Source organism: Hoplias malabaricus, chromosome X2, assembly GCF_029633855.1.
Source record: "Hoplias malabaricus isolate fHopMal1 chromosome X2, fHopMal1.hap1, whole genome shotgun sequence".
Classification (NCBI taxonomy): domain Eukaryota; kingdom Metazoa; phylum Chordata; class Actinopteri; order Characiformes; family Erythrinidae; genus Hoplias; species Hoplias malabaricus.
The window spans coordinates 33,858,083-33,872,727 of NC_089819.1; the positions used below are offsets into that span (position 1 = coordinate 33,858,083).

At 38.6% G+C, this 14,645-nt stretch overlaps 1 protein-coding gene across 1 annotated transcript in view; it reads right to left on the reverse strand.

Annotated features, from left to right (window-relative positions):
- Positions 1 to 14,645, reverse strand: part of LOC136676794 (otogelin-like) — a 474,914-nt gene that overhangs the window by 157,977 nt on the left and 302,292 nt on the right. The window contains exons 28-30 of the mRNA XM_066654019.1: positions 7,788 to 7,907; positions 5,898 to 6,014; positions 5,642 to 5,798 (exon numbers count right to left, since the gene is read on the reverse strand). Of these exons, the coding sequence (XP_066510116.1) occupies positions 5,642 to 5,798; positions 5,898 to 6,014; positions 7,788 to 7,907 (394 nt within the window). The remainder of the gene's footprint in view (positions 1 to 5,641; positions 5,799 to 5,897; positions 6,015 to 7,787; positions 7,908 to 14,645) is intronic.

The window sequence follows — 14,645 nt, forward strand, 5'->3', positions numbered from 1 at the left end:
ATGTAGCTGCCATATGCAAATGAACCTTATCGGCTTATCGCACTTTTTACATGAACAGCTGTTACTTCTGCATACTTTACTCAAATGGGTTGCAATTTCAGATTCTGTTTAGGGACTTGATTTTGAGGTAGCATGTCGTCGGTGGTGCGAACATTCACATAGGGGGTGCTCTAAATAATAGAAATTCATATCTCAGCATCCGCAAGTCCGATCGGTCCGCCGCTTGGCATACAGCTGCTTTAGGCAAGGCTCTAAGGGGAAAATAAAGGACAAGTTGATTCTCGCCAAATTGTAACGTCATCGGCCAATCAGAACTCAGCAGCTCCCTGACAAGCTTGACAAAGGTCAATCATTATGATACTTGACTGGCATGTCCATGGAGGCACTTCCTAAGAGCAGAAGACGTTTCGTGACGATAGCCACTAGGGGGCGCTATAACAAGAAAATATGTAATATATCAGCGAAAATTAAGCATATTGACATGCAGGTTGCTTGACTCTGTACTCTGCATAGCTCCTCACAAATTTGTAATAGCAAGTGTTGTCAAAAAATGTATTGTTTTTTCTCAATGGCCAGTTGTTTGAAAACTGAGGTTTTCGAACAAGTCCGTGGAATCTGATTCTACTGCCAAACAATTGGTGTTGTTGGAATCTGTAGAGTCTGTAGGTAAATAATCTTTAAAAAAACAGTATGACTTTTTAACAATGTGTTGTTACAACATGTCAATAAATTGAAGCGTGAGCAGCTTTATAGGTTCTTTCATCTATAACTCCAAGAAAAGAAGCCCAATCCAGACCAAACTTCTAGGACTTATGTAGGACCATACTCTGAATGAACATGTGAATTATGACCTAAATCCACTCAAAGGGGGCGCTACAATTAGACAATAACTGATTAAAAGACTTTTTTTCTGTTATAGCGCCACCTAGGATTTCAGTGGCACCACAATTTAATTATGACACCTGCTCCTTAGACTGATCAAGCATGTGAAGTTTTGAAATCTTTTTGGGAAAGCGTTTTTGAGTTATAGGTGTATATATCTGTACATATATAGCATATATTTGACTTGTGGAATACATGCTGGATCTCTCATTTTGGGAGGGTCCTATAAGCTACATAGTAATAAAAGTGCAAATTTTTTTTGATAATTATTAAAGTTCAGATTCTTAGGATTCAGCTGATACCACATATGTCCATTTTAGGCCTATATCCACATAGAAGTACACGCTCAAAAATTCTGTATGTGCTCTCATGGCTGATCTAAAAGTAAAGGAAAGTAGTTATTTCTCACCAGCAGATGGCAGTCTAACACTTTACATTGTGATGTTGAACTACAGTGGATCTGAGGCAAAATGCAATGTGGAGCAAAGACCATAAGGCCCAGAAACACCTCACTTGCCAGCAAGGTACAACAGGTGTGACATGACTCAGCCAAGGAAAATGACACTCTTTGGCCAGATGGTGGCGCTATAGCAAAGGGATACGTGTTTAGGTCTACACCTCCTACACCCTAAGGCCTAGAGACAAAATCATTTTTTCCCTGATTCCTTTGATTAAGTCAAACTAATCTGCCATTTGGACTATTTAGCTCCGCCCACGTAGATTTCGAGCTAATTTGCATAATTAGCTAAACTTAAAATTTACTTAAAGACTGTAAATTTTTGTCCAATTCTCTTGAGCTTGGTGCCAAAATGTTCACATGAGTCTGTCCCTGGGTAATTATAGAATGAATGTTGACATTTCGATTCAAGATGGCCTCCATATGCAAATGAACCTCTTCGGCTTATTGCATGTTTTACTTGAACGTCTGTAACTCTTCCATACTTTATTCAAATGGTTTCAAATTTCAGATTCTACTTAAGGACATGATTTTAAAAGGTACCATGTCAACGATGTAGGCCTAGTGCTTCCAAACAGGCCTATTCTGCGAGAACCACGTTAATTGCCGCTTGCGGCTATATTTTATTATTATTATTTTTTTTTTCTTCTCCACTAAAACAGTTTGTGGAGCCCAAACCATAAGTCATCCAGACCCCATATTTGGAAGGTAGGTGCAGTTGGTCACCCACTACTCAGGCAAATGAAATGACTCCAATCAGCCTGATGGTGGCGCTATAGAGCAATGTTTTACGTTTTGGCCCATATCTCTTAAACAGTACCTACTAGACTGAAAATTCTTACTCCATTTTGTTCATTCAAGTTTTTTGCATTTTTGCCTCATTGGGTGTGTTTAGCTCCTCCCACATCCACCACTGCCATATTTGGCAAAATCCACAAAACCATAATTTTTCTACTAGTCCTAAATTTTTTTAAATACCCCAACAATATAGATATCAAAATGTTCAGGGGAGTCTCTTGATTAAAAATGATCAAATTAAATTAGAAATTTGTCAACAATATGGCGGCCACATGCCAATTAGTCCCTCTGGGGCGGAGCTTATTTCACATAAATGGCTATAGATCAGGATCGCTGGCTCATATGCTAATAAAATTTAGAATTCTTGTTAGGCACATGATTCTGTGGAACCCATCCAAATGCCGTGTCAGTTAACCCATAGGGGGCGCTGTAAAATCCAAAAATCTGTTTCTCAGATGGTCCTACTGAAATGTAACCTTCCATGGTGCATCCATGAGTTACCTGTTGACCAGTCCATTAAGGGCAACACGTTCAATTGAAAAATATGGCCACCATTAGCCAATTAGTTTATAAAAGCTATTTGGGAGACTTAACATAGCCCAATCGTCATGAAATTCGATAGGTATATATATATTTCCTCATGTTTTAATAGCCTGTTAAATTTCATGTCTATCAACCTCAAGGTGGCGCTATTCAGAAAAACCAAGCATAACAACTTCTGTCTTTACCTTGTGCACAAATGTTTTATGTTATTTTATACAGTGCACCAAGCTTGACAATTTTGTATATACATGTCCATTATAAAAGTCTAGTTTTTGTTCAGCTCATGAGAGTTTGAAAAATGCCCATTTCGAACTAGTCACTGGGCTTTCACCATATATGTTCAAACCTTGTATTAAAATAATCTGTGGAGTCTCAAAGTAAATAATTATCAAAAAATTGTTGAGATTTTTGCATCTTTTGACTGGAGTACAACAATTAATCAGTGTGGTGTTGGGTGTTTTTAACTGCTTCTATGACTTTACTTTTGATGTTCAAATTGTGATGAAATTTAAAACCCATTTCCCCAATATCAGCCTGAAACAGAATGTTAAATAAATTTTCATAAGCATTTTGTTATAATGATAACAATTTGAAATATTTGAAATGCTTGCAAAAATGATGCTTTATTCCATATTACTCCACCATTTAAACAGGCTCAAAATGTGGTAGGTGTTCACAGGTCCTTTGTGGCGTGACATATAAGCAACTGCCTCCTTGACCCATAGGATTGGGGTTTGAGTCCCAAGCTGGGCCGCAGTGACAGAAAAATGCTTTCATGAATGCAGTTAGATCTGTGTGCTGCAATGTTCTGGCAAGGTGTTTTATTCTTGCTAATAACACCACAATCCTGAAATGATGAATAAATTCCTATTTTTTCCTTGCATAAAACAGTTAGCACAGAGCAATCCATAAGATGTAGAGACATGAAACATGGTCAACTAGTAGTACTCTTCTCCCACTACTAAATTAAATTACCTCAATCAGCCTGATGTTTGCACTTTAGAGAAACAGTTTGGCCCATTTTGTATAATTATTTATAATGCTAATATTTCAAAATATTTGAAATGCTTGCAGCAATGGTGCTTGGTTCCATATTACTCCACCATTTAAAGAGGCTCAAGATGAGACTAGATATTCACAGTTCCCTTGTGGCATAACATGCAAGCAACTGCTTTCGTGACCCATTTGTTTGGGGTTCGAATCACAAGCTGGACTGCTGTTACAGAAAAACGCTTTTATGAATGCTGTGAGGACCTTGCATCAAATCAAATTTATTTATATAGCGCTTTTCACAACTGATGTTGTCACAAAGCAGCTTCACAGAATTCCAGTAAGACAAGATTTGACATGAAATGTAAAGACAAATGTAAAACCCTCAAGTGAGCAAGCCAGGGGCGACAGTGGCAAGGAAAAACTCCCCCAGCTGAGGAAGAAACCTTGGGAGGAACCAAGGCTCACAAGGGGTGACCCATCCTCCTCTGGTCAATCTACTGGTGATGATAGTTAGTAGTCCATGAGAACTTCAGTGTATTGCATGCTGCAATGTTCTGATAGGGTGTTTTATTCTTGCTATTAATACCACAAAACTGAAATGTTGAGTAAATTCCTTTTTTTCCCCTGCATAAAAAAAGTTTGCCCAGACCAAACAATAAAATTTAGCTTGTTTCCATATTACTCCACCCTTTCAAGATGCTCAAAATGGGGCTCTGCAGAAGTCACTTGTGGCTTAACCTCAGAGCAACTTCCTCCTGACCCATGGGTTCAGGGTTTGAATCCTGAGCTGGGCCACAGTGATTGAAAAATTAGGTTTCCGTGAGAGTGTTATATGTAGAGTACGTTACAGGAAGGTGTTAGAATCAAAATACTTCCAATGCTTATAGGAATTGCAAAATCTTAAACAATAACTGAATTTGTGCTTGATTCCTTACTGATATTCAGTGCCAAACAGTGTAATGAATGATTGAGAAAGGCTGTGGTGCAAGCTTTTAGTGATTTACTTTGAATGCCTCTAGTCAGTGGTTTGAATCCTCTGGCTGTTTAGTTTGGTGCGTTTCATGCATGAATCCTTATTCATCCCAACATTAAAAGAGTGCAATGAAAAAGTGTCACAAATTGAACATGAATGAAGTACATTTTGATGGAATTACTTCAAAAATTGCTACTCTGAAATGATAAATATATTCATGCATGACTACATATTGATTCAAAATTTTAATAGTATAATGAATGAAGTGAAACGCCAAGCATGCAAGTAATGCTACCTGATAGCAGGTGGCTTTGTAACTGAATGGTCTTGGGTTCAAATCCAGCAGCTGGGTGATGTGCTGAACTGAAGCATTTTCAATGCAAAATGTCACATGTTGAAAATTTCACAGGTGTATCCAAATCAGAAAAAAAATCAGTTAAAGCAAAAAGAGTTGCAGTGAAACCCATGGTGCCAAGTAATGCCATGTCTTGCTTGGCCCCCTATAATCGCCGCTTGCGGCTATTTTTATTCTTAGATCTGTAATTAACTCCTTCTATAAACAAGTATTTTCCTTCATCACTCTCTAACCAGTAAATGTCATTATTGTAGCAGTTCCAAAGAGAACAATGAGGCAGACAACCAAAACATATGCAAAGATATGTAATAAATTTCTGATGGTATACAGAACAAATATATGCAAAACTCCCATTGATAAAGATAATTTGTGACAGTTTATAGGGCAAGAAACCTATTTCTTTTTTTAATAAAACATTGAGGTAATTAATAGAAACACAACTGTTAGGCATTCTGGAAAGTTCTGCCTTTTGTGCTACTTTATTAATATTGAGATACGCTTATATTTACATCTTATATCTGCCCTTTAATAATTATAGTCTGTTTTATTTTGGAAAACTAATTTTAGGAAAACCATTAGTATTTCTAGTAATTGTATATGAGTTAGACCACAAAATCAGATCCCTTTTACAGTTACTCACGGCAGAGTGAGGGGGAGCGCCAATCAATAATTATTCCCTGATGGCAGCAGTGTTGAGCATATGCTGCCAAACTTGTACAGAAGCACTCACAATCTCCACCACGGCTACAGACACATGTGTCTGCCAGGCAGTTCATATAGAACCATGTGACATCCACCTACAGAACATAACACATATTAGGCGTATTTCAAGAACTTCAGTAAATTTAAAGTACAGTTAAATCTCATAACTACATGACTACAATTCATACACTCACCACTGGGTGACAGACTTGAAACATTTCGCTGAGCAGAATTAAACATTGCCTCTTAGCAATGGGTTCATGCAGAGGATTCAAACTGCATGGGTGTCTTATGTCAGGACTGTTAACACACTAAAGACATGAATGTGCAAGTGAGTGCGCACACACAGACGGTTTCAAAATACCTTTATTAAAATATATTTTAAATACATTTAAAATGAAACTATATGTTAAGTTACTTAGCCCTTGCCAATTCCACTTGCTAGCTAGGTTGGTGATACCATTGTAGAAAGGTGAAGGCTAGCATTTTTTTCCTCCAAGAATCAAAATGAAAGCTCAAGAATATTAATTCTTGTACATCTGCTACTTGGATGGCAAACCACCTAGAAAACTGAAGCAAGGCCTATTATGGTTTCCCAGACATCTGGCCATAGATGAATGTAGCATAAGCAAGGACAAACCTCTCAATAATAGGGACATTGCATAAGTTGTTGGGCCTGTCTGAAGCCTCATAAAAAGATAACACAATTAAAATTCACGCTGGTTTTGCAAACAGGATTTAGAAATGAATACAGGTATTCTTAACACAAAGTAAGCTCAATTTAGAATGAGCTCATCTGCAAGGGAAAAGTTGGCTTCCATCACTGAGACCACTTCCTAGATGTAAAAACCAAGCACATTATTTCTGAATACTGGTTTATTTAATGTTTACATGTTTTTACATTACATTAAAAAAAATTTTTTTTTTAAGTTTTAAATTACATGTTTTTCAGAATCCTTTTTTGATATATTATATATACATTGACCTTTAAATATAGCCAGTTTATTTTTTAATTAAAAGCATAAAAGGTGTGTGTCAGGATCATGGGGCAGACTGACGGAGGCGGACGCACTTGTTAAAACACAGACTTTATAAAACAATAAATAACAAAACAAAGACAGACTAGGGTAACACAAAACGAAGGTGGAGAGCAAACTAAAACAAGGACCAAACAAGACAAAACAACAGAGACTGGACAGAGTAAAAACAACAACAGGGGAAATAACAACAGAGAAAACGAAACAAGGAACAGCAGGGACATACTAGACTGGGCAGCATGATGATAGGAAACGAAACGAGTAATAGCAAAAACAGACAGACTAGACTGGGCAACATCACATAGGAAACAAATGACTGACAAACAGCAAGTGACACATGGGAACTTATATACATAACACAGACAAAGGACACCTGGAAAAGATAACGAAGGGGCAGGATTACAAATAACACTGACGAGGAGGAGGAAGAAAGGCGGGACTAGGGCAGAGACATGAACAAAAACAAACACTCACTTAGCACATGGTGGGGAAAACAGACACAACAGGACAAGGGCGTGACAGTGTGGTTTACAATTACTATAAATTCTATCTGGTAGCCTGAATGATAGTTTAATGGACAGTGCAACAGTAATTCCCTCTAGACTCCTCTCTAACTAATAATTGTGTGGTAAGGGTACTGGGATTGATTGGGTGCCATCATACCATCCAAGTGGATGCTGCAATTAGTGGTGGTTGAGGTAATCCCTAATGTTCCAGATCTATTAACACTGAGATCTTCTCCTTCAGAAAGAGTTTGGGTGCTGCTGAGAGTATTACCTAACAGTCTTGAAGGATGGCATAAGAAGTAATTCTTAGGATTTCTAATTACCATTTAATGGATGAATCCAGAGGCCCCTACATATCATTTATGAAATCATATCAAATAGAACAAATAACATATTGTCTTTACATCACCAATTATATTTAGCAATTAGCAGGCAGGCTTTATCTACTTTTATCTACTTTCTTGTGACAAAACAGTGTTTATTACAACATTTGCATGGAAAGGTAACATTATATTTGCAACTGAGTGTTTGTTTAACTTACACTGGCTGCTGTCCAGCTGTTCCCAAACTCCAATGGTGTTGCTGAATCCATGTTGTCTGGTGTCTTCATTTCATTCACAGTTTTTAAATCAAAGTTTCCACACAAACCAGAGAGTTTACCCTGAAAGTACAAGAATCTATAAATCAGAGTTTATACATTGCAATCATTATTCATTAAATCTTTGACTGATTAAAATTTACATTTTCAGAGGAACAGCTATGATTAATTGGCAAGATGATCAGTTCTCCTACTATATAAAACTTGCTATAATAAATCTGTTTATGCATTTATACTTTTCATAATATTCATAAATATATATCCGTTTTTGGTGGAAAATATTTGAAGCACTGTATTTTGTCACCCCTTATTAAAAACGTAGAGAATTATGTTCAGTTAAATTTAAGAAGTGACCAGTCTTAAATATTTTTTTATGTTACACTTCATTGCTATATTCTGTGGTCTGTTTCATACTGATTGATGACTAAGCGAATTTGGCCTGTATGTCACCTCACATTATACACCTGAGAAACAGAAATTGATACTTGACCCATTTAACTCTTAAACTTCCAAGTGAACTTTACCACCTAAAATAATAAAAACTTAAATTAGATTTAATTCATTAGATCTTTTAGGGATGTCAACAATTTTACTGTCTCTGGATCCAGCTGAGTATCAAGATCTACATTAGGATTTAGCTGCTCATGAAAGCTTCTAGGAATCTTGAACAGCACCTACGGTTATTAAATGCTTCCAACCTTAACTATCAAGTGTCGCTCCATAGAATTGCTGTCCCATAGAAGTTGCTTTTACAGTACTGAGTGAAACTTCATCCTGCCAGAGCATCTGCATTGTCATTCTTCTGGATTTTTCTGCTGCCTTTGCTATAATTAACCAAAATACAATCCTTTCCATTCTTTCCAAAGAAGGAAGCAATAGCATTGTAAAGAAATGGTTCTTATCATATGTGGAAGAGCGGTTCTATCAGCTAACATGAAGAGGATCCACATCTCCACTAGTGCTACTCAGGGCTCAGTGCTGGGTCCTCTTCTCTTCTCACTCGCTTTCTTGGGAATGTGATTGGTTTCTGCAACCCCAGGCTAAAATGTACTAATCTTCCCACGTTTGAATCTTAGGTTTCCAGTCACATCCCTGCATTTTATCATTGTATAATTGATAATGGATCACCACTTGAACCTCAGTATGACTGACTTGCTCTACAGCCTGATGTCTACTGGTGAACATGAGCTCACAGACTGTTTGAGAATTCACTGTTCATTGCATCTGAAATTTCACCTTGGTGTAACTCTGGATCTTGACTCATTTAAACCTAACCTGGTCTGTAATGGAAATTTTATATGTCTCTGTTGAAAGACCCTGTCTGCTTGTTTTGTCTGTATATTCATTTCTAATCTTCAACAGAACTCACAAACTAAGTATATTTCAGGTCAGTTTCGAGGTCAGTGCTTTATCAGAACAAAACATTCTGTCCCTCATCTTGTATATCAAACTGAGATGTCTCTAAGGAAACTAAGCTTGCAAAAACTTAGAGTGATTATCTTATGCTTATAACATATAAACGTCATATATAATCTCTATGTGAAAACATCTTCTTTGTCCACATTCATATAGTACTCTGTGCTATTGTGTGTTGACCACCTTAAGGTTAATAAACTACATTCTGATTGCTAATGCTCTGTTAGATTTCAATTCTTAATACTTGTATTTATTTTCTCCACCACAATTTGGTGTTGTTGGCAGGATTTGACCCTGTTTTGGAGTGGAGGTGTTTCTAGTGGAAAGGGACTGATCACCCCTTGAACCCCATCTCACCTGTTTGAGGAACGGGACACAGACTGACCTCCCATGACATGCTGAAATTCGGGAAAGAACCTGGTGGTTGAAAACTTTTTTTCAAAGTTCCTTGGTGAGTATCTTGCATTTCAGAAGTAGCTTATACGTGTGACAACAGTAGAATACTGTCTGTGTGAAGGTATTCAATTCTTGGTCGCTCCAAGAATCTCAGAAATGGGTCAAGGTAATTCAAAGGGAGGGAAAGGGAAACCTTTCCCAGCCCCAATAGTGCATTGCAATGAACCTCCTTTTGGTGAATTAATAGAGGGCATGAAACAAAGGGAACCAGATAGCTGCGTTCAATTAGATGAATGGGTAAAATACTGCCACTTTCCCCCGAGGGGACATTAAATATAAATGAACTGGTCAACTTTAAACAACAATTACAAGCTCAAGAAGGCAGGTATGATAAAGCTGAAGAACATTGTAATAGTAACAAAATAAAAAATAGACCAGAGAATTTCCCATGGAAACCAAATTGGCATGCTTATGGGAAGTGGAGACAGGCAGCGCAAAAAGAGGCAGATAAGGAAAAGGCCCAGGCACGTAAGCACACATCAGACACCTCACCTAAAAAATAAACAGTAATCTCTGGTCAGTTTTTGAATTTGCAGAAAGAATCCCTGGATGATTGGCCTCCTCCTTCTCCTGAGCCAAATAATGATGCAGATGAAACAGCAGAAGAGGGAGAAGAGAATGCTGGCAATGAAGTCGTTATCAACCCTCCTCTAACCTCAGCTACTCCCCGGCCCCCAAAAGCTAAGCCCCACACCAAAGTGGTAAAAGGGATGAAGACGAGAGGAATCTTCCTCCGACTGCAAAAGGATGAAGAATTTGAACATTTACAGCAATGTGCTGAAGTCCTGGAGGAGCAAATCAGAGAGCTGGAAGAAAGAGGCAGCAAAAAGAAAGAAGCAAGACCTCCTCCCACTGCACCACCTTAGGAAAGCCCAGAGGGACCCAGCACCTCTCTTCAAATGCAGAGTATCCAGGTGATGGGACCTAATGGGGCAGATTATGTTTTTAGACCATGGACAATAGAACACAAACACTGTATGTGAAGATCTCCCACCGATTTCAGAGGGAGGACCAAAGTTTGTAGTCAAGCTGAAGCTTTTTGTGAATGGGTGAAAACCCTCTGTGAATGAACTGACAAAGGCATGTGCACACAAGATGAAACTGGAATAGACTAAAGTACAAGAGAATCTTCCTTTTCCTGAAGACATACAGTATGGGGGGCACTCTGGATCACCCTTTCAAGTCGCAGTGGCTGCCCTCATACAAGAATCGAAGCAGAATTTCCAGTTAGACTGAAACTGTCTCAGTGCAAGCAGAAAGAAGGACATACTGTCGTTGATTATCTACATGAACTGGAACAAATCCACAGAGCTCACTCCGGACTTCAGAAACCCGCTGACCATCCCGGAAACGACATGAGCCTGTGGGAAAGCCACTTAAAAGAACGCGTCCTAAGTGGTTTGAAATCCGACATTCAGACAAAGGTGAGAGATAATTGTGTGGAAGTGGACACAGGAAGACTACAGACCGTCCTTGCCTTTGCAGTGCATGTCGATAAAAGACTGAATGAGAACATGAAGACAGGACAACAAAAGAGAGAAAACTAGCAGCACCAACTGCAGTGTGCTGTGCTGGAGGTGGCAAAAGCTGGTTTCAGAGGAGACAAAAGAAGAGGAAGACGGCGAGGGAGAGGTAGAGGATGTGGAAGAGGTGGCACTGGCTTCAGAGACTTCTCTCAATACAAGTGTTACAACTGTAATGAAACGGGACACATTGCTGTTAATTGTCCTGAGAAACAGTAGGCAAGAGACACACAGTTGGAGGAAGAGGAGGCATGAACACACACACATCTGGATACTGGCAAGATTGTTTTAAATTATCACATGCTTCTAACAAAACCCTCTGCCTTGCCGACAAATGATTTACAGATTTTTACTTTTTTAGTTGACGCTGGGGCTACAATTCCTGTTCTAAATACAGGGGCCTTACACCCCAAACCATTTATTGATATGGAACAAATATGTGTGTTCCAAGGTAGAGACAATGTGTTAGTCTCTGCAACCACCCAATTTGCTGGAGAGCAATGGCCCGGCTGTGCAGTAAATTTAACCCCAGATCAGAGTCAATGGTTTCACATTTCCTTAGCAAAGGGAAAAAATAAACAATGGAAAGACATGTCAAATGTCATTTTAACTTGTTTAACAATCACTGATTGGCAACTTAGTGAAATTGAAAATGAGGAATATCCAGAGACATCCAAAACATATAGAACAACAGTAAATTTGTCATTCTCGGCCCAAGCTAAAATGTCACTTTTGTCCCAGTAAATCAGCATCACAAACGAAGCAGATTTTCTAGATGCAATAGAGCCTTGGCTGTGGTCCAAAGGCAAATATGATGTTGGTCTTATGAAAGGAGCTCCAGGAAGAGGGATTATTATATAATGCCCGGACTCACCATGTAGATCTCCAGTTTGGCCTTTAAAAAAATCCACAGCTCCAGGAAAACGCTTTGGTGCTTTGTTCAAGACTTGCAAGCAGTAAACAAGGCTATTCATGCTCGAGCATGTTCTCAGTGATAGATTTGGCAAATGCTTTTTTCAGTCTGAAAGTGCACAAAGACTCTCAATTTTGGTTTGCTTTTTAAGGGAAATCATACACATTCACACGTGTCCCACAAGGATACGCTGAGTCCCCATCTTTTTTCAATAAAGCCCTGAGGGATAACTTAGCTAAGCTCTCTTTCCCAGGTACACTTCTACAGTATGTAGATCAGGGGTCTCAAGCTCGCGGCCCACGGGCCAACTGCGGCCCTCAGGACGATAGTTTGTGGTCCCACCTTAATATGAAAGTTTAATGTTAGCGCGCGAGTTTGATATGATTGGCACTTTTCAGTGTTGTGTGCGGAGCTGAACGAACCTACCAATCACGGTGGGATATATTCAGGGTGCGATTTGCCGGTGGGGATGGTGGGGACTTTCCCACCCTCTGGTTTACACGTCCCACCTTCTGCTGAATTATTTTTATCCTCCTATGATCTGTGCATCAGCGCTTGTATAGCCGGGTCAACGGAGATCCAAAGCGCTCTCTCTCTCAAATAAAACTTTTGGCCCGAATTCAATTTTCCCTCTATTGATGTAAACAACGTGAAGTGAGGAGAGAGAGAGAGACAGGAGGTGGCTCCTTCCCAACCCAGGGCTTCTCTCTCCCTCCGATCCGCCGGAATAGAGAAGCACCTTCTCAGTGTTCCGAGTTCCTCAAAATAGGCTCTGCAAGAGGAAGTGCTGCCAGATCTCTAGCAGTAAGAAGTAGGCAGAAGAAGCCATGTTCATAACTGTTTATGTTCAATGTTCCATTCATGTTCAGAAAGTTAAAGGTTAAAGAACTGTTAATACAGATGTTTGAATCTGAATAATAATAATTACATTTCTCTAGTCAGCAACTATATGTGGTTTCTTCAGTGTTCTATATCTGCTGTATTATTATTATCATTTTTATTATTTTCATTTTATTTATTTATTACTGATTGATTTTTTTTTTCTTATGAATTGTTCATTTATTTATTTGATAATAAGCTAGGTTGCGTTTCTTATGTATTAGTTCTCCTGGTTCTTCAATTGGTGACCCCGGACGTGCGGAAGTGTGAGAACAAGACCGACTTCGGACTCCTTTCCACTCGCGGCCGCAATTTATTGAGGTGGGTGAGCAGACCCTGTTTTATTCAAATTCTGCATATTGGAAATTCTAAATCAGAGTGGTGCGGAGGTCTGAAGGCGGTCTGGAGTGAGGTAATGAGCAAATCTATTTATTTTAATTATGTTTTTATAATTTGTTATTGGTTTATACATTTGGGGTTGCTTGGTTATGGAATTAAAAATGGAATTTATAATGGTTTAGATGGATGTTGTGCCCATCATGTAATTTATAATGGAATTTAATATGGAATAGATGGATGATTGGTTCCCATCTTCAAACTGAGTAGTGGCGTCCTCCACTGGAACCTGACGAGGTGTCCAGTTAATTGCCCGGTCGGGAAGGCCGTCCGAAAGGGGTGGTTCCCTTTGAAGTGTATTAATAAGAGCGGAAGTTGTTCCCGCCACGGTTTGAAGTGTATTTTAATGCAACCTGATTGTGTATTAGTGTGTTCTATGTTCTAAGAGGCTGTGTTATTTTTTGGGGCTATTTGCATGACTGTTGTGTATGTCTCTGCTCGCTAGAGGGCGATAGAGGTGTGTCTTGCTGTGTATGTGTATGTGTGTGTGTGTGTCAGCTGAAAGAATTTTTTTTTGGGAGAGAATGGAGAAAGTGGGGGACTGATCAACCCCCTTTTCTTCTGCGGTTGTTTTTGACTGTGTGTGTGTGGAAAACCCTCCATGTGCTGTAAAGAGCCATAAATTTTATGTGAGTGTGTTTAGAGAAAAGGGGGGAAAGGACATCTCTGTTTTTAGAGTGTCAGTGAGAGAGTGTGTTTAAAAAGAACGGAAAGTGTCAGAAAGAGAGATTTAGAAATTAATAGGGACAGAAATTTGTAATGGTATAAATTTATGAGCTTCGTTCAAGGACAGTTATTTAAAGAATATGAACCTCAATAAAATGAGGGGTTTGTTTATTTATGACAATGAGCCTGAACGGAAGACGTTTTAAAGTAAAATATATAAAGTGAATTAAATGAGCTTTCTTGGAGACTACACATTAAGAAAATATAGACAATGAGCTCCAGAAAGACGTTTTTAGAGGTTGAGAATAGGTTAAAGGAGAGCAAGGTGTAAAGCTGAGTTATTAATAGGATATATTGAGGTAATTGTAAGGTTTAAACATGGGAATTAAAGGGAAAATTGTTAATTGAACACTTGCTCTAATTTTGAATCTGGTTTCTTTGATATTGTTAATTTAGGCTGGTGGTGGATAAAATATATTTTGTTTACTGCTTATTGTCCTAAGAATCTTATTTTTCTGGTTTAGTTAGTATTTTTAACTATGGTAATTAGTC